Source organism: Mobula hypostoma, chromosome 2 (assembly GCF_963921235.1).
Source record: "Mobula hypostoma chromosome 2, sMobHyp1.1, whole genome shotgun sequence".
In the NCBI taxonomy this organism is placed as follows: Eukaryota; Metazoa; Chordata; class Chondrichthyes; order Myliobatiformes; family Myliobatidae; genus Mobula; species Mobula hypostoma.
The window spans coordinates 197,015,659-197,040,958 of record NC_086098.1 but is presented as its reverse complement, the minus strand read 5'-3'; the positions used below and the strand labels follow the sequence as shown (position 1 = coordinate 197,040,958).

Here is a 25,300-nt window from a genome sequence, read left to right as displayed (position 1 = left end):
ATAGGATTACACAAGAAGAAATACTCAGTGAAAGGTATGTTTATAATTGCTGATGAGAGTGGGAAATTTTGAGAAATTAACCTAATCTTTCAAAAAAGTGAGATTTCTCAGATGGCAGAGAGCATAAAGGTAAAGGAGAGTCAATGGATATTGTTTACTTGGATCTTCAGAAGGCCTTTCAAAAATTGCCGCCCTGCACATGAGGTTGTTTAACAAGATAAGAGCCCGTGGTATTGCAGAAAAGACATTAGCATGGACAGAAGATTGGCGGACTGGCGGGAGGCAAAGAGTGGGAATACAGGAGGCCTTTTGCTGGTTGGCTGCCAGTGACAACGGTTGGTGTTGGGAGTGCTTCTTTTCATGGCATATATCAATAACATGGATGGTGGAATTGTGGCCAAGTTTGGAGATAATATGAAGATAGGTGGAGGGACAGATGGTGTTGAGGAAGCAGGGAATCTGCAGAAGGACTTAGGTGCAGTAGATAAGGAGAATGGGAAAAGAAGTGGCAGATGGAATATAGTGTAGGGAAGTGTATGGTCATGCACTTTGGTAAAAGGAATAAATTTTCTAAACTGGTAGAAAATTCAAAAATCAGTGATACAAAGGGGAGTCCTCATTCAGCTTTCTCTAAAGGTTAGTTTGCAGGTTGAAGTGCTGGTAAGGAAGGCAAATGCAATGTTAGCATTAATTTTGAGAAGACTAGAATATAAAAATATAATACTGAACCTTTATAAGGCATTGGCCAGACAACACTTGGAGTATTTAGAGCAGTTTTGGGCCTCTGAGCTAAGAAAAGATGTGCTGGCTTTGGAGAGATCCAGAGGAGGTTCACGAGAATGATTCTGGGAATGAAAGGGTTACTATATGAGGAACATTTAAAGACAAGAGAATGGGGTTGAAAAGGATGATAATTCCCAGCCATGATAGAATGGTGGAGCAGATTTGATGGTCCAAATGGCCTAATTCTACTCCCATGTCTTATGGTCTTAATTTAAAATGATCAGTAGGAAGGGAAAGGTATGTCGCATCCGGAGTTTCTCCGGTTAGCGGATGATTTCCCTCCGCGCCTCTCTGACATAGTGGGGAACCGCGTATGAGGCAGGTTACAGCAGTGGTTTGTCATTGCCTTCTGCCGGGTGAGTTTCCAAAGAGATCACAAGTCGTACCCCAGCACGGATGGAAAGTGTGCAGGGGAGCCGGCTGGATTCGAACTCGAGACCTCTCGTTCCGAAGTCCAGCGCTGATGCCACTACGCCACCAGTAAACCAACAAAATATAACACATGCAGCATGTAAATCAAAAGAAATATCTAGGGATGACAAAAATAAGTTTAAAACTATAGTTAAAGAAATGAGAATTAGAATTGTGAGCAGAAGCTCAAGTTCCACATGAGAAGATTGTGTCTTATTTGTGTTAAAATATGTGGCAACTACAAATAGAGTAATCATTTTACAAAGAAATAGCATGGAAAAGAATTTGCATTTAAACAACCAGGCAGAGTCATTTATTAAAAATCAATAATAGTTTTTTATGGCCAATGAATTCAGTACTTTGGTTTGGATGATAGAGTCAGGCAACTACCTATGATTTTAAATAGACACCACAATTCAATATGATGCAGTCCAGTTCACAATATTGCAGTAAATGATTTTCAACAAAGGTGCAATCACATACATCACCAATTATAGGTTAAAATTAAACTCTCTTCCAGTTGGAGGGCAGAGGGAACTATTACTTTAGAATCCCCATCATGAGCATAATGTTTCTTGTGAATAGTACAGCTTGTTTGAGCATGAATATTATTAGTTATAATGATAATGACGCAATAGAATACAATCCACTTCAGTCTTGACTAATGTGGTAAAAGACCATCCCAGAATAGTTAGTGTTGATATATTCTGAAGTGATTAGTGATAGAATCAGACAACATATGGGAGAATCCCCAAGCTAGTCTCTTTGAAACAATAGATCTACATGTCACTTTAAGGGATACGCTGAAATAGACATTAAAAGGCATGATCAGATAAGGTTTTCTGGCTCTAAGAACAACAACTACTCGGATATGTTCAATAGGAGCTATTGTGATGCACGATTATTCAGCTACAGATATCAAAGACTTTAATAACGATATTTTAAAAAGTTTCATCTACTGCTAACTCATTTTAAGCATTAAGAATCGTGAAAACTTTAGCACCATGTGGGTGGTTATAATGCTTAAAATGAGTTTTGGCATATAATATTGATGATTAGTCATCACACAACAATACTGGAAATGCATGATATTTGAGACTACCTCAGTGACAATGTTCTTTAAAGGAAATTGCATGAGTTGGTGGAAGAATCATAATTCAGTACAGTTATATGATGTAGCTGCAGACTTTAGAGAAACAGTAGAAGTGACTTAAAGCTACAATAAACACTTGGCTTTTGGGAGCAGCTTGTAGTTGAGCCCACTAGATGAGCAATTCTGAATTGGGTGTTATGTTATGTTATGTTATGTTATGAACCAGATATGATTAGGAAGCGTAGGGGCCTGTGATCATAATATGATAGAATTCACCCTGCAATTTGAGAGGGAGAGACTAAAGTCAGGTGTATCAGTATTACAGTTGAGTAAAGGGAGGTACAGAAGCATGAGAGAGGAGCTGGCCAAAGTTGATTGAAAGGGGACACTATCAGGCATGACAGCAGAGCAGCAATGGCTGGAGTTTCTGGGAGCAATTTGGAAGGCACATGATAGATGCATCGTGCAGAAGCATCTAAATCTAGCATCATATTCTAAAAGCAGAATGAAGCAACTGTGGCTGACAAGCCAAGTCAAAGCCAACAAAGCCAAAAAGATGGTACATAATGGAGCAAAAATTAGTGGGAAGTTGGAGGATTGGGAAATTTTTAAAAACCAACAGAAAGGAGGAGCTTAGGAGGGATAATGGTGCCTAACGGCGACTCTTTTGCTTGTATCTTCAGAAACAGCTCTATTTCCACCTTTAATATCTTTATTTTTCCCTTTCAGGGTTCTTTTGATGACCCTGACCTGGAATTACATGCAGCCTTTGGTTCTTTGCAGGAATGGGACCTGTTCTCGGGGTTCCACAGCTGGCTGTTATTCCACATGCCAAGGGTTTGGCCTGAGAGTCTCGATCGTGTTTGGAAGCCTGAGATCTCAGGGCTCTGGAAACAGGCGGGTTGAAGGTCGGTGTCATTGCAGGAGACTCCTGTGTCGTCGGGAAGGCCAGAAAATCTTTTGCTGCAGACCTGAAGACCCGAGGTCTTTGCGATCTTCAGAACCAAAGCTCGAAAAAAGCGACAAAATGGACTTTTAACATTGTAACCAGTGGGTTGTTGCTATGTCTCCCACTAGCACTTTGGTAGAAGGAATAAAAGCATAGATGATTTTCTAAATGGAGAGAAAATTCAACAATCCAAGGTACAAAATGATTTGAGAGTCCTCATGCAGGATTCCCTAAAAGTTAATTTGTAGGTTGAATCAGTGATGAGGAAGGCAAATGCAATGTTAGCATTCATTTCAAGAGGACTAGAATCTAAAAGCAAAGATGTAATGCAGAGGCCATATAAGGCACTGGAATATTGTGAGCAGCTTTGGGGCCCTTATTTAAGAAAGATGAGCTGACATTGGAGACTGTTCAAAGGAGGTTCATGAGAATGGTTCTGGGAATGGAAGGGTTATTATATGAGCAGCGATTGAAGGTTTTGGGTCTGTAGTTACTGGAATTTAGAAGAATGAGAGGAGATTTCATTGAAACCTATCAAATGTTGAAAGGCCTCGACAGAGTGGATGTGAAGAGGATGGAGATCTTTGGTCGAGGATCAGAGGGCACAGCCTCAAAATAGTGGGATGTCCATTTAGAACAGAATTGCGGAGGGATTTCTATAGCCAGAAGGTGGTAAATCTGTGCAGATTATTGCACAGACAGCTATGGAGGCCAGGTTACTGGGGGTATTTAAGGCGGAGGTTGTTAGGCTGTTTATTAGTCCGGATGCAAAATGTTATGGGAAATGATAGGAGAATGGTTTTGAGAGAGAAATGGATCAGCCGTGATGAAATAGGCCAGACTCGATGGGCCAAATGGCTGCTCCTATGTCTTATGGTCTTACAGGATTTCAATATTTCTTGGGATGTCTCACATATCCATCAGACAAGTTGAAGCTGCACAGAGATTTGCAGAGTCATTCTGGGAAGAAATCCAAAAAACAGCACCATAACAACTTTGCCAGGTTTTAGAAATCATAATATTGAGGAGGCAGTAACTTTACAAATTGCTGCAGGTCACTCAGAACTTGTGATAATAATTATACATAATGGTTATCAGTTGTCTTCCTATCAAAGGAAGCAGAGATAAGATATGCAAAAATGAGAAAGGAGCTCTTAGCAAATTGTGTTTGCCTGTGATGAACTTGAAAAGCAGCGTACGATACAAGGCAACTCACACAAAATGCTGGAGGAACTCAGCAGGCCTGGCAACATCTATGGAAATAAATAGTCAACATCTTGGGCTGAGACCCTTCATCAGGACTGGAAAGGAAGTGGGGAGAATGTCAAAATAAGGAGGTGGGGGGGCAGAGAAAGAGGATAAGCTAGAAAGTGATAAGACTATAAGACTATAAGGCATAGGAGCAGAATTAAGCCATTCAGCCCATTGAGTCTGCTCCGCCATTCCATCATGGCTGATCCTGGATCCCACTCAACTCCATACACCTGCCTTCTCATCATATCCTGTGATGTCCTGACCAATCAGGAAACTATCACTTCTGCTTTAAATATACCCTCAGTCTTGGCCTCCACCACAGCCTGTGAACCCTGGAGGCTGGGGGTGAGGGAATAAAGATGGTGGGAAAGGCAAAGGGCTGGAGAAGATGTAATCTGATAGGAAAAGAGAATGGACCATTGGATAAAGGGAAGGAGGAGGAGTACCAGGGTAGGAAAGGATTGTCATGGCATGTAGACCAAGCAAAGGATATCAGTCAGAGGTCAGCACTTGTGATTTTATACAAGATTGAAGAAATTGATCACTGTAAACATTTCCAGGTAAGGATACACATTGGCAATAGCTCCATCATATAGCTGCAGATGTGCATGTGCGTTAATAAGCAAATAACATTGGGCCAGGTTGAGCTTATCCCAATCAGGAGACCATCTCTGCCTGTGCTATGAGTTAATGTAGCACCTTGGAAAAGATCAGCCCTGATTTTACTGAGTCCAGTGGATTCAATAATTAAACAAAAGGTGATACTGGATTGGAACTGCCATGCCTCAAAGGAACAGAATCAACTCTCCAGGCACCTGAAGGCTGAGATCCAGAAGAAAACATATGACCTAAAGAACAGATAGCAATAGAAACAGTGCAGGAAGCTTAGCAACTTACCGACAACCAAGGTGTTTGATGCAGCCAAGGAACAAAGAGCCCATCCAAATGAGAGCGAACAAGTTAACGTAAGAAAGGAGAAAGGGAACACTTTGAAGATCTCAACTGCATTGTCCTTGAAATATGCGCCCTTGACCCCTCAGCAAACTCTTCAATCCAAATTTGCTGTCACTTCTGACCAATTTGGTGTCAGAAAGGGTTCATGCCAAGTGAAACAACAAAACCTCTGGAGCAGATAATATACTTGTTGAACTTCCAGAACCCACCAGTGAGAAATTTCACTCACAAATCCAGAATGTCATTGTCTGTATCGAGTAAGAGGAGGGTGAAAAGTGAGCCTTTGGAGATACCATAATTGTGGATATAAGTGATACATCTAAATGAGATAGTAGCTGAAGAGGCATTTCTCTATTGTCTACAATCAGAAAAATTCTGCTCAATCCTCTCCTCACAGTGGTCAGGAGCTCCTCCTCAAAAACCATGTGAATTCCATCTATATAGTGGCAGAGTTAACATGATCTTCACCATACAACAATTTCACGGAATGCAAGAAATGCATCAATCTGACTGTTTTTGAACCCACTAAAGCTTTCGACTCCATTTATTCGGATATTATGGAGTTCTTTTCTTATATTAGGCTGCCTGCAGAAATTAATATCTATTTGTGTATGATGACTGGGATCCTAACCAATAAATGTACACACAGCCAATCACGGCTGGTGTCAATCAAGGCTCTGTCATTGTCCTGACACATTATTAATTTTTCTTGCAACAATGATGCACCTCATCTTCACCAAGTTTACTGCTGAACTGGAATTAATTCATAAGGTTAATGGATAGCATTTAACCTACATCACCTCATAAGCTCTTTACATACAGATGATACCATCAGTTGTTGTTCTTTGAGCATTGGATTTCCTTGTACAGTTAGTTCATTTTAAAAACTGGAAGAGGCAAGAAAATTCACAGCTACCTCTAACTTGACCCTTGACGATGCTTGCTTCTGAAATGACCAATTGTGATATTTGTTGTGTTCAAAGTTCATCACATGAGGAACCTTCAACACGACAATCTGGTTTGATCAGCGGTGAAGATTGTTGCTGAACTCCATGAGGTATATAGCTCTAATCCGCTCTGTGATTATTACAGTAACTATATTGAAGTTCATCAGCCCGGCCTGGACTTGGGCGCAGGCCGGTCAGGTCTGCCTGACAGCCCAGCTGGAGAGTGCAGCGCTGACTGGCTGGCAGGAGGCTGTGGAGACCTGGCAGTGGGGCCGGCCCGGACTCAGGACTTGGCTGGGGAGCGGCTGCACCTCCGACAGCATCGTCGCTCCTGCAGTTGATGATTTCTGGACCAAATAGCAGTGAGACTAGGTTCGTTTTTGGAGGTTATGGAGAAACAGCTGAGGGAATCTTTACCAGCGGCACCATCAAAGCTATGGGTACATAGTCAAACTGCCTTGGGTGTGCCTTGGGAAAGGCAAAGGCCGAGGGAGTAAACCCCTACAGAAAACCTGGAGTGGAGTCCTATGGTGGGTAGATGGCTTACTACATCGCCTTCCGGCAACTCTTGCAGCAGTGCTGGCACCATCTGTATTGGCTCCCGCTTTCCATTGGACTCAGCCAGCAACGCCAAGAGGGGGGTCTTGGCGTCAGGGCAGCCCAAGACCTCCATATCCCCCGCCTCGCCCTGGCCCGTGACACTATGGAGAGGACACTCATCGATGTCGCAAGATATCGGCACAACACAGGGAGTGGCAGTTACCAGTTATAAGCTCATCTAATTGGCGTAGGAAACGAGCGCCAGGGACCACTTCTGACAGTGGAAGAGATCATCACATCTCACTGAACAGCTATCGCCCGCCTTAGGTTGGGCAGCCTCCAGCCAGTAAGGTGCTATCCTGCCACTGCTTGTTACTGGGTGCGTGGGGCTCAGAGTTCACCCTGAGATGCAAGCAGTGAGTCTGCACCAAGTAGGAGGATTAAAACTAGGAAGACGCCAGCTCTTCACCTTGCAAGCCAGAACATTTAGACCATGTGTCCCAGACTGACTGATGACCTCCAATAGACCGATGGTGCCTAGAAATCAGCAGTCATTGACAGTGAGCTCGCTCGACTTAGCATCGACATTGCCAGCCTCCAGGAGACCCATTTGGCAGATAACAGTTCCATCAGAGAGCCCAATTACACCTTCTTTTGGTAGGGTCTCTCTCATGAAGATCCAAGGCGGTATGGGGTTGGTTTTGCAGTGAATAACTCTATCATTGTCACTATGGAACCACCAACGGGCAGAACAGAAAGGATCCCTGCTCTCCGCTTATCATCGCTTTCCGGCCCCGTAAACCTCCTGAGCATCTATGCCCCAACACTTTGTCCTTCACCAGAGGCCAAAGACTAGTTCTACAAGGCCCGGGAAGAGGCAAAATCCAGAATTCCAAGCACTGAAGGATTGCACCTGCTGGGAGACTTCAAAGCTAGCGTTGGAGCTGACCACGAAGCAAGATGAACGAGAATGGCTGAGACTGCTCGAGCTTTGCTGCCATCATGGACTGTGCATCACCAACATGTAGGGCTCTGGAAGACATCCACAGTCGCACCACTGGCATCAACTCGACCCTATCATCACCAGGCACAGGGACCTGCACAGTGCAGACTGCAACACAGACCACTCCTTTGTTATCAGTCAAGAGTGGGGCCATCATTCCAAGACTAAGGGCCGATCTCACATCAACGCCTGCTGAAAGAGAACAGCAGTTTGCAGATGCCTTCAAGGCCGCAATGAAGAACAGTTCTGCTGACAGTACCTCTATTAACTCCAAGAGGCCACAACTCCGTGATGCCATCAGCCATAACAGCATTTGGGAAAAGGAGCTCGAAAACGCAGACTGGTATGAAGCGGACTGGGAAGGAATGGAGCAAGTGACTGAGGCCAAGGGGAAAACCCTGCTGGCCAACAAGCAAAACCCCTGCACGAGCACACGTGATGGCCTTAGAGTTACTAGAAACAAGGTGCACGACATTCGACATTATGCGAACAACTACTGACTGAATTTGTGCAGCGAAATCCAATCAGCTGCTGACTGCAGAAATGCGAGAGGGATGTTTGACGGCATCAAGTCAGCAACAGGCCCTTCAGCCACCAAGACAGCCACAGTGAAGTCTAAAACTGGGGAGTCACCACGGACCAGAGCAAGCAGCTTGAACATTGGGTAGAGCATTACCTGGAGCTGTATGCAACTCGGAACATGGTGACCCATGCTGCCCTGGAGGCACTGCCTGACTTGCCTCCATGGAAGAGCTTGATGAGTTGCCATCTCTGGAGGAACACAGCAAAGCCATGGACTCTCTCACCAGTGGGAAAGCCCCAGGGAGAGATAGAATTCCCCACAGAATGCTGAAGAGTGGGAAGCCTGTCTTGCTGCACCATCCACTTGAGCTTCCATGTCTTTACTGGGAGAAAGGCCACATCCTGCAAGGCATGCGGGAAGCCAACATTGTCACATTGTATGAAAACAAGGGTGACCGTAGTGACTCTGCCAACTACCGTGGCGTTTCTCTCCATAGTATTGTGGGGAAAGTGTTTGCCTATGTTACCTTGGCACGACTTCAGAGCCTGCCTACCCAGAGCCCCAGTGCAGGTTCCAAGCAGGCAGGTCTAAAGTGGACATGATCTGCTCACCACGCCAGCTGCAGGAGGAGTCTCGAGAGCAGCAGAAGCCACTGTACACGACCTTCATTGATCTGACCAAGGCGTTCGACCTCGTTAGCAGAAGCCTACTCTTCAAATTCTTGCTAAAGACTGGCTGCCCCCAGACCGCGTATCATCATATCATCCTTCCGGAAGGACACACACAGCACTCTCTGCTTCAAAGGAGCAACTTCTGATGTCTTTCCAGTGAGCATTGGATTGAATCAAGGTTGTGTCCCGGTACTGACACTCCTTCACTACGCTTTCGCAGACATAACTGAAGGCATCTCCCTTTGCACAAGAGCTGTTCGCAAGCTGTTCAATATCACTCGCTTATGCTCCAAGACCGAAGTTAGGACAGCCCTCATCCACGAGGTGCTGCTTGCAGATGATGCAGCATTGACGTCACACACTGAAGTCCGACTCCAACAATCCAACAATTGATTAACTGCTTCGCTTCTGCCTGCAAGGAGCTTGGGTTAACCATCAGTCTAAAGAAGACAAGCCAGAATCTCCAGCAAGCATCACCATTGATGTTTGCTCTCTTGATGTAGTCGACTCCTTCACCTATCTTGTGTCGACCATCAGCAGCTCCCTGTCCATCGAAGCAGAGGTGAAAAGCAGATTGCCAAAGCTGCAGCTGTCATGGCCAGACTGAACAAGAGAGTGTGGAACAGCAGACAGCAGACAGCTGACACCTCCGACATTCACGCAACCACAGACGCCCCAGATGGTTGGGCCGTGACAAACGGATGAATGGACCAGGGACACATTCCCAAGGACACACTGCACGGCGAGCTGAGCGAGGGTTACCACCCACGAAGAAGACCATGCCTCTGCTGCAGGGATGTCTGCATGCCAGACATGAATCTGGCAGGCATCAACCCCAGCATCTGGGAGGAAACAGTTGAAGACCGGACAGCATGGAGGGCCGTAGTGAAAAGCGGTGTACAACTTGCTGAGATAGCAAGGGCCAACGTGCTCACCAACGAGAGAGCCAGAAGAAAAGCCAGAGCTGCATCACCCAGAGCACGTTCCTCCTTCACCTGCAGCTGCTGTGAGCGAGACTGTCATTTTAGAGTGGAGCTGTACAACGACTCCAGAACGTGCAAATATCCCAAAGTCTACAACCCAAGAACAATCAGAAAAAGTGTCACACTATCATCTCCCAAGACGTACGGATGCTGACGACGATATTGAAGTGACGAGAGTTATTTTAGATACCTTTAGGAGTGTGTTCAAAAGATATCGAACATTCATTAGATCCAAATAGCAAATATACAACTTTGTTTTGCAAAACATCCCAAACATAAGGGACCATAACTTACTTTTGCAGTGATTGCTATGTCATTAAGTGATGACGGCATGTGTCGAACATATCCAGTCTATAATCATATGATCAGGCTAGGTATGTCGTCAAATCAGTCAAAAGACTTTTCTGGACTGCGTCCGGTGCTCCCGATGTGGCCTTTTATATATTTGCGAGACCCGACGCAGAGTGGGAGACCGCTTTGCTGAACATCGACGCTCTGTCCGCCAGAGAAAGCAGGATCTCCCAGTGGCCACACATTTTAATTCCACATCCCATTACCATTCTGACATGTCTATCCACGGCCTCCTCTACTGTAAAGATGAAGCCACACTCAGGTTGGAGGAACAACACCTTATATTCCGTCCGGGTAGCCTCCAACCTGATGGCATGAACATCGACTTCTCTAACTTCCGCTAATGCCCCACCTCCCCCTCATACCCCATCTGTTACTTATTTTTATACACACATTCTTTCTCTCACTCTCCTTTTTCTCCCTCTGTCCCTCTGAATATACCCCTTGCCCATCCTCTGGGTCCCCCCCCCCACCCACCTTGTCTTTCTTCCCGGACCTCCTGTCCCATGATCCTCTCGTATCCCTTTTGCCAATCACGTGTCCAGCTCTTGGCTCCATCCCTCCTCCTGCTGTCTTCTCCTATCATTTTGGATCTCCCCCTCCCCCTCCAACTTTCAAATCCCTTACTCACTCTTCCTTCAGTTAGTCCTGACAAAGGGTCTCGGCCTGAAAAGTCGACTGCACCTCTTCCCAGAGATGCTGCCTGGCCTGCTGCAACTTTTATGTGTGTTGCTTGAATTTCCAGCATCTGCAGAATTCCTGTTGTATTGTGTTTGCCTGCAGATTTCTGTAACATTCATTCACTCAGAGTCTTGGACTATATTTTTTTGTGTGACTTTATTTTACTGACACCTTATATGTGCTTGCTATCTTATATGCACTACATGAGGGGTGATTGATAAGTTCATGGCCTAAGGTAGAAGGAGTCAATTTTAGAAAACCTAGCACATTTATTTTTCAACATAGTCCCCTCCTATATTTAAACGCAAACAACAGGAATTCTGCAGATGCTGGAAATTCAAGCAACATACATCAAAGTTGCTGGTGAACGCAGCAGGCCAAGCAGCATCTATAGGAAGAGGCGCAGTCGACGTTTCAGGCCGAGACCCTTGATGTATGTTGCCCCTCCTATATTTACACACTTAGTCCAGCGGTCGTGGAGCATACGGGATCTTGGACCTCCAGAAACTGTCCATAGATGGGTGATTGATAAGTTTGTGGCCTGAGGTAGAAGGAGATGAGTTATACAGCTCTCGTTACATGCACATGCAGTTCAACTCTTTGAGTGATTATGCAGAAAGTTTGAAGTAAATAACATTACCTCCTTCTATCTTAGGCCATGAACTTATCAATCACCCCTGATGAGTTATTAACTTCAAACTTTCTGTATAATCACTCAAACAGTTGAACTGCATGGGCATGTAACGAGAACTGTATAACTCATCTCCTTCTACCTTAGGCCACTAACTTATCAATCACCCCTGCTGTAGACACTGTCTGAAGGTCCAAGATCCGTACGCTCCACGACCGCTGGACTAAGTGTGTAAATGTAGGAATGGACTATGTTGAAAAAGAAATGTGCTAGGTTTTCGAAAATTGACTCCTTCTACCTTAGGCCACAAACTTATCAATCACCCTCGTAGGTATCTTATGGATAGGGGAATCAAGGGTTTGGGGACAAGGCAGGAACCGGGTATTGATAGTAGATGATCAACCATGATCTCAGAATGGCGGTGCAGGCTCGAAGGGCCAAATGGTCTACTTCTGCACCTATTGTCTATTGTCTATTGTATGTTGCTTTGTGCTGTTTGTGATTGTTGGTATTGTGTTTTGCACCTTAGACCTAGAGTAACACTGTTTCATTTGGCTGTATTCATGGGTATTAATACATGGTTGTATGACAATAGTCATAGTAGTCATAGTCATACTTTATTGATCCCGGGGGAAATTGGTTTTCGTTACAGTTGCACCATCAATAATTAAATAGTAATAAAACCATAAATAATTAAATAGTAATATGTAATTATGCCAGGAAATATGTCCAGGACCAGCCTATTGGCTCAGTGTGTCTGACCCTCCAAGGGAGGAGTTGTAAAGTTTGATGGCCACAGGTAGGAATGACATCCTATGACGCTCTGTGTTGCATCTCGGTGGAATGAGTCTCTGGCTGAATGTACTCCTGTGCCCAACCAGTACATTATGTAGTGGATGGGAGACATTGTCCAATATTGCATGCAGCTTGGACAGCATCCTCTTTTCAGACACCACCAGTTCCATCCCCACAACATCAATGGCCTTACGAACGAGTTTGTTGATTCTGTTGGTGTCTGCTACCCTCAGCCTGCTGCCCCAGCACACAACAGCAAACATGATTGCACTGGCCACCACAGACTCGTAGAACATCCTCAGCATCATCCGACAGATGTTAAAGGACCTCAGTCTCCTCAGGAAATAGAGACAGTTCTGACCCTTGTAGACAGCCTCACTGTTCTTTGACCAATCCAGTTTATTGTCAATTCGTATCCCCAGGTATTTGTAATCCTCCACCATGTCAACACTGACCCCCTGGATGGAAACAGGGGTCACCGGTACCTTAGCTCTCCTCTGGTCTACCACCAGCTCCTTAGTCTTTTTCACATTAAGCTGCAGATAATTCTGCTCACACCATGTGACAAAGTTTCCTACCGTAGCCCTGTACTCAGCCTCATCTCCCTTGCTGATGCATCCAACTGTGGCAGAGTCATCAGAAAACTTCTGAAGATGACAAGACTCTGTGCAGTAGTTGAAGTCCAAGGTGTAAGTGGTGAAGCGAAAGGGAGAAAGGGAAACTTGAGCTCTTAGAATTTGAACTATTATGATATTTTACACTAATGTAAGGGGTTTCTTCTTTTATGTTACTGCTAAGGCTAATAGAAATGGCTTCTTTGTTATGTTAGAATAAAATGGCTTCTTTGTTATGTTAACTGCTGAGAAAGTGCTTCTCTCTCGTAGCTTGTTTGGGTTATAATTATTGATAGAGAGAATTGTATTCATTTGTTAACCAATTGGGATAGATGTTATTCTTTCTTGTGTGTCTGTAAGCGATAGTTTTTGCAGGCTTTGGGGCAGAAGGCGCGATGGGGACAGAGAGAGGAGACGCAATGCTGTAAGCTGGGTGACGGAACAGACCCTGAGCGGGAGTCTGAGGCCCAGGGTTTTCGGGAGGAGAACTGAAGAGGAAGGACGTGCTGGACGCGCTCTGGTCGACCACTGTGGTTGGTCCCAGGAGGCGGGTCAAGGGGGTCGGAGGAAATCACACAGTGGAAAGAAGACCCCATTCATTGAGCTCCAACGGTTGTGTATGAAGTGGTTGAACTTCGTTAATTTTGGCGCCTTTTACTTTCCTTTTATATTTTATCTCTATTAATTACATAGTTCCAGTAAGATCTATAAAGTGTAATCATTTAATCGCATATGGTGTATTGTCTGTTATTTGGCGGGGTGGGGAACATCACGCAGCATCCATAAAAACTTGATTACCCAGTTTGGCGGGGCCTAAGGCTGCTCTCCCTAGACGAAAGCGAGCTGAGCGAGCCTGAGGCTTACCAGGGGGCTACACTAACTATTATAACATACAAAATCTATAAGTTGAAAGGAATTCATTTCCACAAAAACAACATTTTTCTGAATCAGAAAGGGCTTTAGAATATCAATTATAAATGTTCTCAGTATTGAATTAAATGTGCCAATAAAAATTAATTGAAATTGAACATTGATAAATTTGCTGAATAAGTCCAAAACTTACTTTAAAAGGAAAGTGGTGACTTGACATGTTTTACATCTTTAACATCAGTTTTATATGACCAACAGAATATATATTTCAAAATTTGCCAGATGATGAGCTATTAAAGGAAATTCTATAGTTATAATTTAGCACATTTTCAAAATGGAAAAAACAAATATAATTAACAAAAATTCAGATGAATCTGGGTAAGTGACTGTATTAGCTGCTGACAATATTAATGACTGATGACCTACCAAAGTTAATTATTTTAAGTGGTACATTTGGCATGAATATACAAATAAAATAGCTCTCCTGTGTATTAAAGCATTGAAGAGTCATAAAACAATAAAGTCATTTGGAAATAAATCCAGTGTCAGTAATGTAAAAATGAACAAATAAATAATAGAAACATAGAAACATAGAAAATAGGTGCAGGAGTAGGCCATTCGGCCCTTCGAGCCTGCACCGCCATTTATTATGATCATGGCTGATCATCCAACTCAGAACCCCGCCCCAGCCTTCCCTCCATACCCCCTGACCCCTGTAGCCACAAGGGCCATATCTAACTCCCTCTTAAACATAGCCAATGAACTGGCCTCAACAGTTTGCTGTGGCAGAGAATTCCACAGATTCACCACTCTCTGTGTGAAGAAGTTTTTCCTAATCTCGGTCCTAAAAGGCTTCCCCTCTATCCTCAAACTGTGACCCCTCGTTCTGGACTTCCCCAACATCGGGAACAATCTTCCTGCATCTAGCCTGTCCAATCCCTTTAGGATCTTATACGTTTCAATCAGATCCCCCCTCAATCTTCTAAATTCCAACGAGTACAAGCCCAGTTCATCCAGTCTTTCTTCATATGAAAGTTCTGCCATCCCAGGAATCAATCTGGTGAACCTTCTTTGTACTCCCTCTATGGCAAAGATGTCTTTCCTCAGATTAGGGGACCAAAACTGCACACAATACTCCAGGTGTGGTCTCACTAAGGCCTTGTACAACTGCAGTAGTACCTCCCTGCTCCTGTACTCGAATCCTCTCGCTATAAGTGCCAGCATACCATTCGCCTTTTTCACCGCCTGCTGTACCTGCATGCCCACTTTCAATGACTGGTGTATAATGACACCCAGGTCTCGTTGCACCTCTCCTTTTCCTAATCGGCCACCATTCAGATAATAATCTGTTTTCCTATTTTTGCCACCAAAGTGGATAACTTCACATTTATCCACATTAAATTGCATCTGCCATGAATTTGCCCACTCACCCAACCTATCCAAGTCACCCTGCATCCTCTAGCATCCTCCTCACTGCTAACACTGCCACCCAGCTTCATGTCATCCGCAAACTTGGAGATGCTGCATTTAATTCCCTCATCCAAGTCATTAATATATATTGTAAACAACTGGGGTCCCAGCACTGAGCCTTGCGGTACCCCACTAGTCACCGCCTGCCATTCTGAAAAGGTCCCGTTTATTCCCACTCTTTGCTTCCTGTCTGCTAACCAATTCTCCACCCACACCAATACCTTACCCCCAATACCGTGTGCTTTAAGTTTGCACACTAATCTCCTGTGTGGGACCTTGTCAAAAGCCTTTTGAAAATCCAAATATACCACATCCACTGGTTCTCCCCTATCCACTCTACTAGTTACATCCTCAAAAAATTCTATGAGATTCGTCAGACATGATTTTTAATGAGTATTAACAGAGCAATTAAGAAGTTCCTAAATGCTAGGCCTCATTTGGAATATTTTGTGCAGTTCTGATCGCGCTATTACAGGAAGGATGTAGAAGCTTTAGAAAGGGAGCAGCTAAGGCTCATCTGGATGCTTCCCAGATTAGTGAGTATTAAATATTTAAGGAGAGACAAAACAATTAAAGATCATTTTCTCTTTAGTGGAAGCAAATGTGAGACCTGATAGAAGTTTACAAAATTATGAGGGGCATGGATAGTATGTATAGTTAAAGTCTTTCTTGCAGGGTAGAAACGTCAAAAGAGTGCAAGTTTTAAGGCAAGAAAGGACTGAAGTTCAAAGGAGAATTGTGGGGAAGTATTTTTTTAAACACAGAGAGTGACAGGTGCCTGGAACACGCTGCCAGGGGTGGTAGTGAAAGCAGACACAACAGTACCACTTAAGACACATTTTGAAGGGCACATAAATATGCTGGAAATGGACGGATATGGATCACAACCAGGACAATAGGTTTAGTTTAATTTGGTATCATGGTCAGAACGGATGCTGTGGGCCATAGGGCTTGATCCTGTGATATCCTGGTCTATGTCCTGTGTTCCAATGTAGAACTTTCATAATCTTTCAATTGATCAGATAAAATCATGCAACTTAAATCAGGCACAGTACATGGGAGCATGGAAAATAGTGGAGAATTATTTGACACCAAGAACAAATTCTTCATTTATATAGCATACGGTTAGGAAGGTATAGCATTACAGAATACAAGGAATAAATCACTGGAGATTCTGTGGATATGAATTAATAATTCAACTTGCCTTTAAAATGTTCTGTGAAAGAATTTCTGTCACAGGGACGCTATTTATTTGAAGACATGTTGACAGTTCCTGTGGAAATGAGCTGGTGTTCTTTGGAGCCCTAGGCTACTACAAACAAATTCAACATCTCATGAAGTTATAAATTCTATCATTTACTCAAGGATTCAAATCAGTCTTTTTCTCTGCTCATTAATCCTTCCACCAGAGCTGATTGTGTCAGTTTCAGCACCATCTTTCCTGTTGGCATGTCACAGGTTTTCGTTGTTGCCAGCGTGTAGCCCAGCAGGTCTGACCTCTGAAGCTAATTCCTAAAGGCAGCACTGTGCCAACTACAGCAGGGAAGGCGACTGGGGGAAACTATCCTCGACGGTTCACAGGGACCCTGGTGCTGTCAAAAAACCATGGTGCACCAAGACTCTCCTGGGATTCAGCCAGGCATTGTTGACAGGATACTGCCAGGGAAGTCCTGTTAGGGATTAGGTACATTCTATAAATGCTAACATTTTAAGGAAGCCTGCAGAGTTCCCAGGCTGCCTGTTCCCGTGAGCTAACAGAAAATATATCCTCTCAAGTGTGAGGTTTGACTCACCATTATAATGCAGTGGAGAGTAGCAATCTGCAGTATGGAATGGCCCTGAGAGTAACTATTACTTTGACATCCACAGGCAAAGCTTAGAACATAGGAACAGGAAGCAGTCAAGCCTGTGTGTACCTAAGCTCATAGTTCTGGTTCAGGATAAACAGTGCAGTTTAAGTGTTGGGATCTTTAAATAGCATGAAGACATTGGGTCTCTGAGTTAATAAAATCTTGAGACCTGAAAATGTCACTATAGACCAATATTAAATACTGTTGATGTTGTTATAAGGTTGAAGCCATTGTGTAAGGTTATAAAAAAGAATGCTAATGCAATTAAAATTCTCACAAAATTTAAGGAAAAGAGTTTCCGCATGGGCACTTGCATAAGGTTACTCTGTGTTAAGCCAATTTCTGAGAGCACAACATCATTTCTTTCGCAGCTGTAAAACTGTTTCCAGTCTAAAGCTAATAGCTCTATCATGAAGTTGGCATTGGAGAAGGTTTCTTTAGCCAAATGATCTCTTTATGCTCTGAAATTTTGATGGTTTTATATCAAATGTCAATGTCAATTAGAAAATTAACTTTTAAAAAAATTAGTTAAAACTCAGGAAGAATCTATGTATCACATACAAAATGCTAGTGGAACACGGCAGGCCAGACAGCATCCATAGGAAGAAGCACAGTCGAAGGGTCTCAGCCCGAAACGACGACTGTTCTTCTTCCTATAGATGCTGTCTGGCCTGCTGCGTTCCACCAGCATTTTGTGTGTGTTGCTTGAATTTCCAGCATCTGCAGATTTCCTCGTGTTTGCGTTTTTAAAAGAATCTCCGTATCATTGCTCACCCATCAGCAAACTGAATTATTTGCACCCAAGATGTAATACAGCTGAACTTCCCAATTTTTCAGTTAAGAAATGGCATGGCAAAGTGTTGAATTGTCCCCCACACGTATCAAAAGAAACTTCTCAGATCAACAGCAATGGAACAACTTTGTATGCAGGCAGTGGGAGCAGGAGTATGACATCTGAGCCTTCAAGGTCATTCGTCAAGTAATGGTTGATCTTCTACCTGAGCACTATTTTGTTGCACCATCCCCATATCCATTCATAACCTGAATATTCAGAAATCTGTCCATCCCATTTTTGAATGAAAATCCTTAGACCTCCATGCTGTTCTGGGGAAAATAATTCTCTGAGGGAAGAAATTTCTTCTACATCCTAATCCTAAATGTCATAGCTCTTATTCTGAGGCTACGTCCAGACTACGCCGGATAATTTTGAAAGCAAAGCTTTTTCTCTTCGTTTTGACCCTCCATCCACACTGAAACGGCATTTTTTCATCCCCCGAAAATGGAGCTTTTCTAAAACACTCTCCAGAATGTGTAAATTTGAAAGCGATTGTTGCGCGTTGTAGTATAGACAGGGTAAACGGAGATATTCTAAAACGCTGTCATAACAACACCACAACAACAATGCTTTTTCTGCTTCTGCTTGGTACTGCGCAAGCACTGCCGTACGGCTGTTATAACGCGCAGTCGGTGTGAACGGCGTGAGAGTTAAATTGTAAAGTGAGCTTTTTTGACTATTTAAAAATGCTGTCATGACGTGCCGGAACAGATGGCCGCAGCGCGGCATTTCGTTGTTTACTTGAACGCAACCCCCCACACAACCTAACAATTTCAGAACTGATGGCAACAAGACTGAAGCCAGAAGAGTTAGAAATGTACTCACCAAATACTTTGACCCATAGCTTACTGAATAAATAAGTATACTCACTTTGCCCTGTTTTCTGTCCTTGCTTGTATGAAGGTGGTTTATCTATTTATGCAAGTACTTCTCTGACAATAGATGTGTAACAGCCTAATGTAACGTTGTATGGAAATACAAGATAACACTAATGCAGACATGTTTTATACATTTAACAAGGTGCTTTATTAATGCAACAGAGTTAGTCAGGTTTTCAGCTGGGTCATACTGTCCGTGAACTCCCTGTCGGTTGCCTCCATACGCTCCAGTATTTGTTGTCTTTTAGTTTTAAGTCCTCCTGCACCAGAGCAAACAGCAATTCCTTTAAAGTTTTTCTAGTCTGTAACTGGACAAACGCGCACTAAGTATACCGTTTCCTCTTCACTTGTTTTCTGTGTGTCCTGGGCATGTCCAGTAGGAGGAGTTTCACCCAAATATCCGTTCTAATGTGGACAGAGATATTTTGAAAAACGCTTGCTGTGGACGCTTGTCATTTTCACTTGAAACCAGCGTTTTCATAATTATCCAGTCTACTGTGGACATAGCCTGAGATTATATATTCTGGTTCTAGAGTCTTCAACAAGAGGAAGCATCCTCCCTGAGACTTATTGAGCCTTATATATGTTTTGTACTCTTATGAATTCAGGCCTAGTCCCCTGAGGCCGCAAACTTGCCCTCCCAGGAACAGATCTAGTGAATGTTTTTTTTGCATTCCTTCTAAGGCTTTATATCTATTTCTATTAAATGGGCAATCGTTTACATATTACTCCAGGTACAGGCTCACTGAAGTCTCACATTATTGTATGGAAATATATTTATTTAATTTTAAAATCCCCTCATAATGATGACTGATATACCACATTTCATTCCATTTTTTATTATACCTGCCTATTGGTTTGAGTTGCAAAATTTCCAAGGTCCAGGTGAATATCAATATTTTCCAATTTGCCACCATTTAAAGACTATCTGCTTTTCTGTTTTGTCCAGCACCCCAAATGATATCACATTTTTCTGTATTATGTTATGTGTACTCTTCTGACCTACAGCTATGCTTGGCTCTATCCCCTCAATATATCTTTAGATCCTCCCCCATACAAGTAACTCTGCCCAGTATTGTTTCATCAATAAAGTTCAGACTCAGAGTTTGAGAGGAGAGGAATTAGGGACGTGACCAAAGGCACAGCTCAAGAGATATGTTATAATGTGGAATCTGGAACAAGATGGAAACACGTTAGTGGCTAGTTGCAGAATGTGGAAGCAAAATGACTAAACCAAAAATATGGCAAAATGCTGAAAGACTTGTTCCTTGATTTTTAGTTATTTCTCTGACCCATTGTTTTCCCAATGCCTCGAAATTATCCGTTATATTTGTGATTGTAATTTTCTCTTTCCTGGTAGGCAACTTTGAAGCTGATTGGTATGGGATGAAGTTTGGATCATATTGTTGCACCCTGTGTTTCCAAGATAAAAATGTAGCAGAAGTCACTGCTCAAATACAGTATCTGTACAAGCTGCTAAAATAATGTTTTGTACAGTCTAATAATGCATCTTACACATATAAATCAGTGAGACATTTGTTGCAGCTGCTGTAGCTCTGTGTGTTCTTTTCCTTCAATGCCAGAAGTCACTGGAGCTGAAACCTATAATTCACATGGGTTTGAAAGAAAAGATTCCAGTTCCCTTTCTCACTGAAAGCTGTTACAGCTGGCTCACTTTACACATACTATGTCTCACTCCAATTAACCAGTTAACAGTTTCACACACCAGTACTTACAGCTATCTTCTTCCTCTGTAAAAACACTGATAACATAACAGGCGTAGACAAATCCAACGAGCTGCAATGGAAAGAAGAAAGACTTAATAACAATAGATTATTTTAAATGTACATTTATTTTCAAGATCCAAACACTCTATCATTATAAAATAGGATATATTCTACATGAATATTCTATTCAACAACTACGCTATCTAAAGTAAAACATTCAAGTTCCTTCAGAAGATTCTATTATTGGCACAAAGCTGTCAGTAATTACATTTATGGAAAATCTCATAGTGCAATCAAACTAATAGTGAGTTTCTGGTGCAGTGATGATTATGCCTTCAATAACAAATATGGAATATTCTAATATGCTCATTAAAGACATCAATGACCATATTGATTCAATGTTTTTTTTCTATCTCTAGCCACTTTATCTTCAGGATCTTTTTAAACTTGTTCAGACTTTTAATACAGTGCATTTTCACCAACCAGGATACATTGTCAGCAAAATAATTTCAAAATGGACAGCTCTGCTGTTGTATTACTCAGCTGGTGGTCTGCACTGTAGATAGAATGTTTATCTGCTACTCTGGCATGTGTTCAACTGCTCCATGTGGTGTAAACGTCTGAATATGAAAATCTGGATAACCATAGTTGTTTGTAAGACTCAAAGGTCAATCAACGCCCAGCTGAAACTGTTATAAGTGCTCAGCTGAAGGACAGTAGAGTTTTCTATAAAGCTTCTTTACAAATGTTACAGTATTATTAGAGGTGTACAAGCTGATAAAAGTCATCAATAGAGTGGATAGCCAGAGATTTATTTTCCCAGGACAGAAATGGCAAATATAAGGGGGCATAATTCTAAGGTGATTGGAGGAAAATAAAGAGAGGATGTCAAAGGTACATTCTTTACACAAAGAGTGGTGGGTGCATGGAATGCACTGCCAGGCATGGTGGTAGAGGCAGATACATGTTGGGCATTTACAAAACTCTTAGATAGGCACATGGATGATAAAAAATTTCAGGGCTACGTAAGTGGGGGAAGGGTTAAAAGGTCAGCACAATATTATGGGCCAAAGGGCTTATACTGTGCTGTAATATTTTACGTTCTATTTGAAATGTAAAGTAAAAGTAAAGGCATCCGTTAGTCTTGCGAGACCATGGATCTGCGCCTGGAAAGTCTTCACTCTCCAGGGCGCAGGCCTGGGCAAGGTTGTATGGAAGACCAGCAGTTGCCGATGCAGCAAGTCTCCCCTCTCCACGACACCAATGTTGTCCAAGGGAAGGGCATTAGGACCCATACAGCTTGGCACCAGTGTCATCGCAGAGCAATGTGTGATTAAGTGCCTTGCTCGAGGACACAACACGTTCCCTCAGCTGGGGTTCGAACTCACGACCTTCAAGTCACTAGTCCAAAGCCTTAACCAGTTGGCCACGTGCCCTCACTGTGAAAAGTGAAACGTGAAGGGTACACATTAAACACAAGACATTTTTGTGTAAAATAAAAAGTTATTCTGCTTTCTGTCGTAGCCATTCTTATCAATTAGTGATTAGCAAATAGCCATCTGTACTGAGCAACAAATAAAGCACATGAAGCTACCATTCATTATTAGCCTTGCCCGTACCTATTGTAATGTTTGGAACTATACTTTAAGCATATATAGAAATGTCTTTGTGTTTTAATTCACAAATAAATCACAGCAAAATCACAGATAGTCATTAGCTGTACTTCTAGAGAACTGGATGGTTATAATGGAAAAACATTTCATTTTGATGAAGGCTTTCAATCCTGTTTTAGGTTAGTCAATAGACAGACACAATAATTCACATGAAAGGCTAATAAATCAAATGTCTGAAAGCAGTATAAATCAGGAATAAAGCATGAGTGCAATCATTTCCAGACTGAATCTCAGCACTTGAGAAATTCAACCAGGTGTGAGTATAAATGAATCATCTTTCTCCTTCTGACATAAGTTCCACTCAATGCAGCACAGGACTGTAATGTGTTCTGTAATTCCAAAATATTAAACTAATTGAAATAAAAGGATGGAGGGCGAGAGATAATGTGTCTAGTTCTGTTTTTACTTCTCACGAGGTGCACGCATGTGATGTTGTGACATGATGACGTATCCCATTCATGTACTTTTACATATAACCTACAATGCCTGAAATGCAGAATCAAACAATACATTTACCATATTACAGAAGTATTAAATACCAACAAGGACAACATCTTTCCTTGTGCCATATTCCTTTACATGTTAGTCTAAAAACATTTGATCACATTGTTCCAAGGAGCAACAATCATTGAATACTCTTAGGACAAATGTTGTACAGACCTCCCTAAGTGGGTCCCAGCCCAGAGTCAGCAACCTGATCCTTCTAGGGCACATTCTCTTGTTTTCTAAATTCCCTGCTCTCCTTGGAATACTTCACAAAAACATAGCAAATTCCACATCTCCACATGATCCAACATAAGAATTCCAAGCAAAATCTCACACCTCACCTTCCTCAAGGCATACAGTATCTATGGTAACATTCAAGCACAGAACACCATGCAACTTCCCCAGCTTCCTGTCCCTGCACTACCCCTCACTTTGTTTGTAGAAGACATACAAAAAATATTCTTGAGAAATTAATAAACACAAGGAACACTGGAGAAATGTAATCTAAAGAATCTTTGGGTCGACAGTTAGTCTACAAGGACCAATCATAACTGACATGAAGCTAAGGAAGAGTGCATGATGCAACTGGAACTTTCCATATCAACGATTTAAGATCTAAACAGATAACATTGAATAATTTAAACAGATAACATTGAACAATAATGAAGATTTCAAAAATGATCAGAAAATTTGGAATAATATTTGGCTTAATGAAAAACAGTTGTTAATAAGTTTTTTTTACATTCATTTTCTTGTGTGCTTTGTAACCATAACTGACCACTATGGCAAATCAATCTTCAATAAATCAATGACTCCCAAATGCAATTTGAGATGTAAGTCAATGTAAAAGGAGTGAGGTATATGATGTCTGATTCTACCAATGTATGCTGGTTGAGAACAATCTCACCCAATTATACTAGGGAAATCACAGGTAGACCACCTAAAATCGTCCACCTATCAATTTTTGTGCATATAATTTTGTGAGCAGCAATTTTCGAATTGCCAGCAAAGACAGCTCACCATCTCAATTAAGTATGTATTTGGGCAATTCTGTCTTTAATTTATTCTCCTTTTTAACATTGCATTTTTGGTAACTAAATTTAAGTAGATAATCATGTAAACCAGTTCCATTATCAGTACTATTAAGAGATACTTACATTTTCTGATAACCTTTCTGCAATTGAAAAAAACTGGTATGTTTTTAAAAACTCAAAAGACATTAGTAAAAACATTAGCTTGTTATGCAGATGACTGCACCAAGCTATTGAGTCCCAGCTGGATTGGTACCGTGCATCCTTCCTGATTTCATTTCTGGTCAATCTGCATTTTATCAGCATGGATTGAGCTTTTACACAGTCATAATAAATAACAATGACAGACAAGCTATAATTGCATACTTCTAATGCTATCAGTTGAATTGTATCATAGTACAATTGCACTGAAATGGTGATACTTTCTGAATTTCTCAGTAAATTCTAGGCAGTTTGCAGAAATCTACTTTCAGTGTATTGTTTATTAATGCTAATCTTGATTTCTCAAATTCCCTTGAACATTTGGTAAACAACTTCAGACTTGTTTTCCATGTATTTCATCCTCATTCCTTAAACAACTAATCCTGCTGAGCAGCATCCTTGCATTCCTGCTCCCCGGAACATATCAAAATAATTATAAGTTGCTGGATGAAACAATAATGCATATGAATTCCATGTTATAACATGCACAGAATGCTTTGTAATAAGTGAGATTAATGACAAAACATTTAGGAACTACACTGGTAAAAAGCAATGCTTGCATTTTGAAAACACACACACAAAATTCTGAAAGAACACAAGCCAGGCAGCATCAATGCAAGGGAAGAAGCCTGACAATTCAGGCTGAGACCCTTCATCAGTACTGGAAAAGAAGGGGGCAGAAAGCAGAATAAGAAGGTGGGCAGAGGTGAATCTGGCAGGCGATTGGCGAGACTAGGTGAGAGGGAAGGTGGGTGCGGCTATGAAGAAAAAAGCTGGGAGGTGATAGCTGGAAAAGGTAAACAGCTGGAGAAAGAACCTAACAGAGGAGGATCGTGGACAATGGAAGAAAGGGAAAAAGGATGGGAACCAGAGGGATGTGATAGGCAGGTGAGGTGAAGATAAAGAGTGATAAGGTAACCAGAATGAGGAATTGGAAAAGAGAGAATGAGTGAGGGGAAGAAATTACCAGAAGTTAGAGAAATTGATGTTCATGCCATCAGGTTGGAGGCTACCCAGACTGAATATGAGATGTTGCTCCTGCAACATAAGATTGGCCTCATCAGAGCGGTAAAGGAGGCCATGGACAGAAAAGTCA

The 25,300-nt window shown here is 42.2% G+C and overlaps 1 protein-coding gene across 2 annotated transcripts in view; it reads right to left on the bottom strand.

Annotated features, from left to right (window-relative positions):
• Positions 1-25,300, bottom strand: part of LOC134336512 (sodium/potassium-transporting ATPase subunit beta-1-interacting protein 3-like) — a 200,447-nt gene that overhangs the window by 14,939 nt on the left and 160,208 nt on the right. For both annotated transcript variants that reach the window (XM_063030787.1, XM_063030793.1), the window contains exon 5: positions 20,823-20,883. In XM_063030787.1, the coding sequence (XP_062886857.1) occupies positions 20,823-20,883 (61 nt within the window). The remainder of the gene's footprint in view (positions 1-20,822; positions 20,884-25,300) is intronic.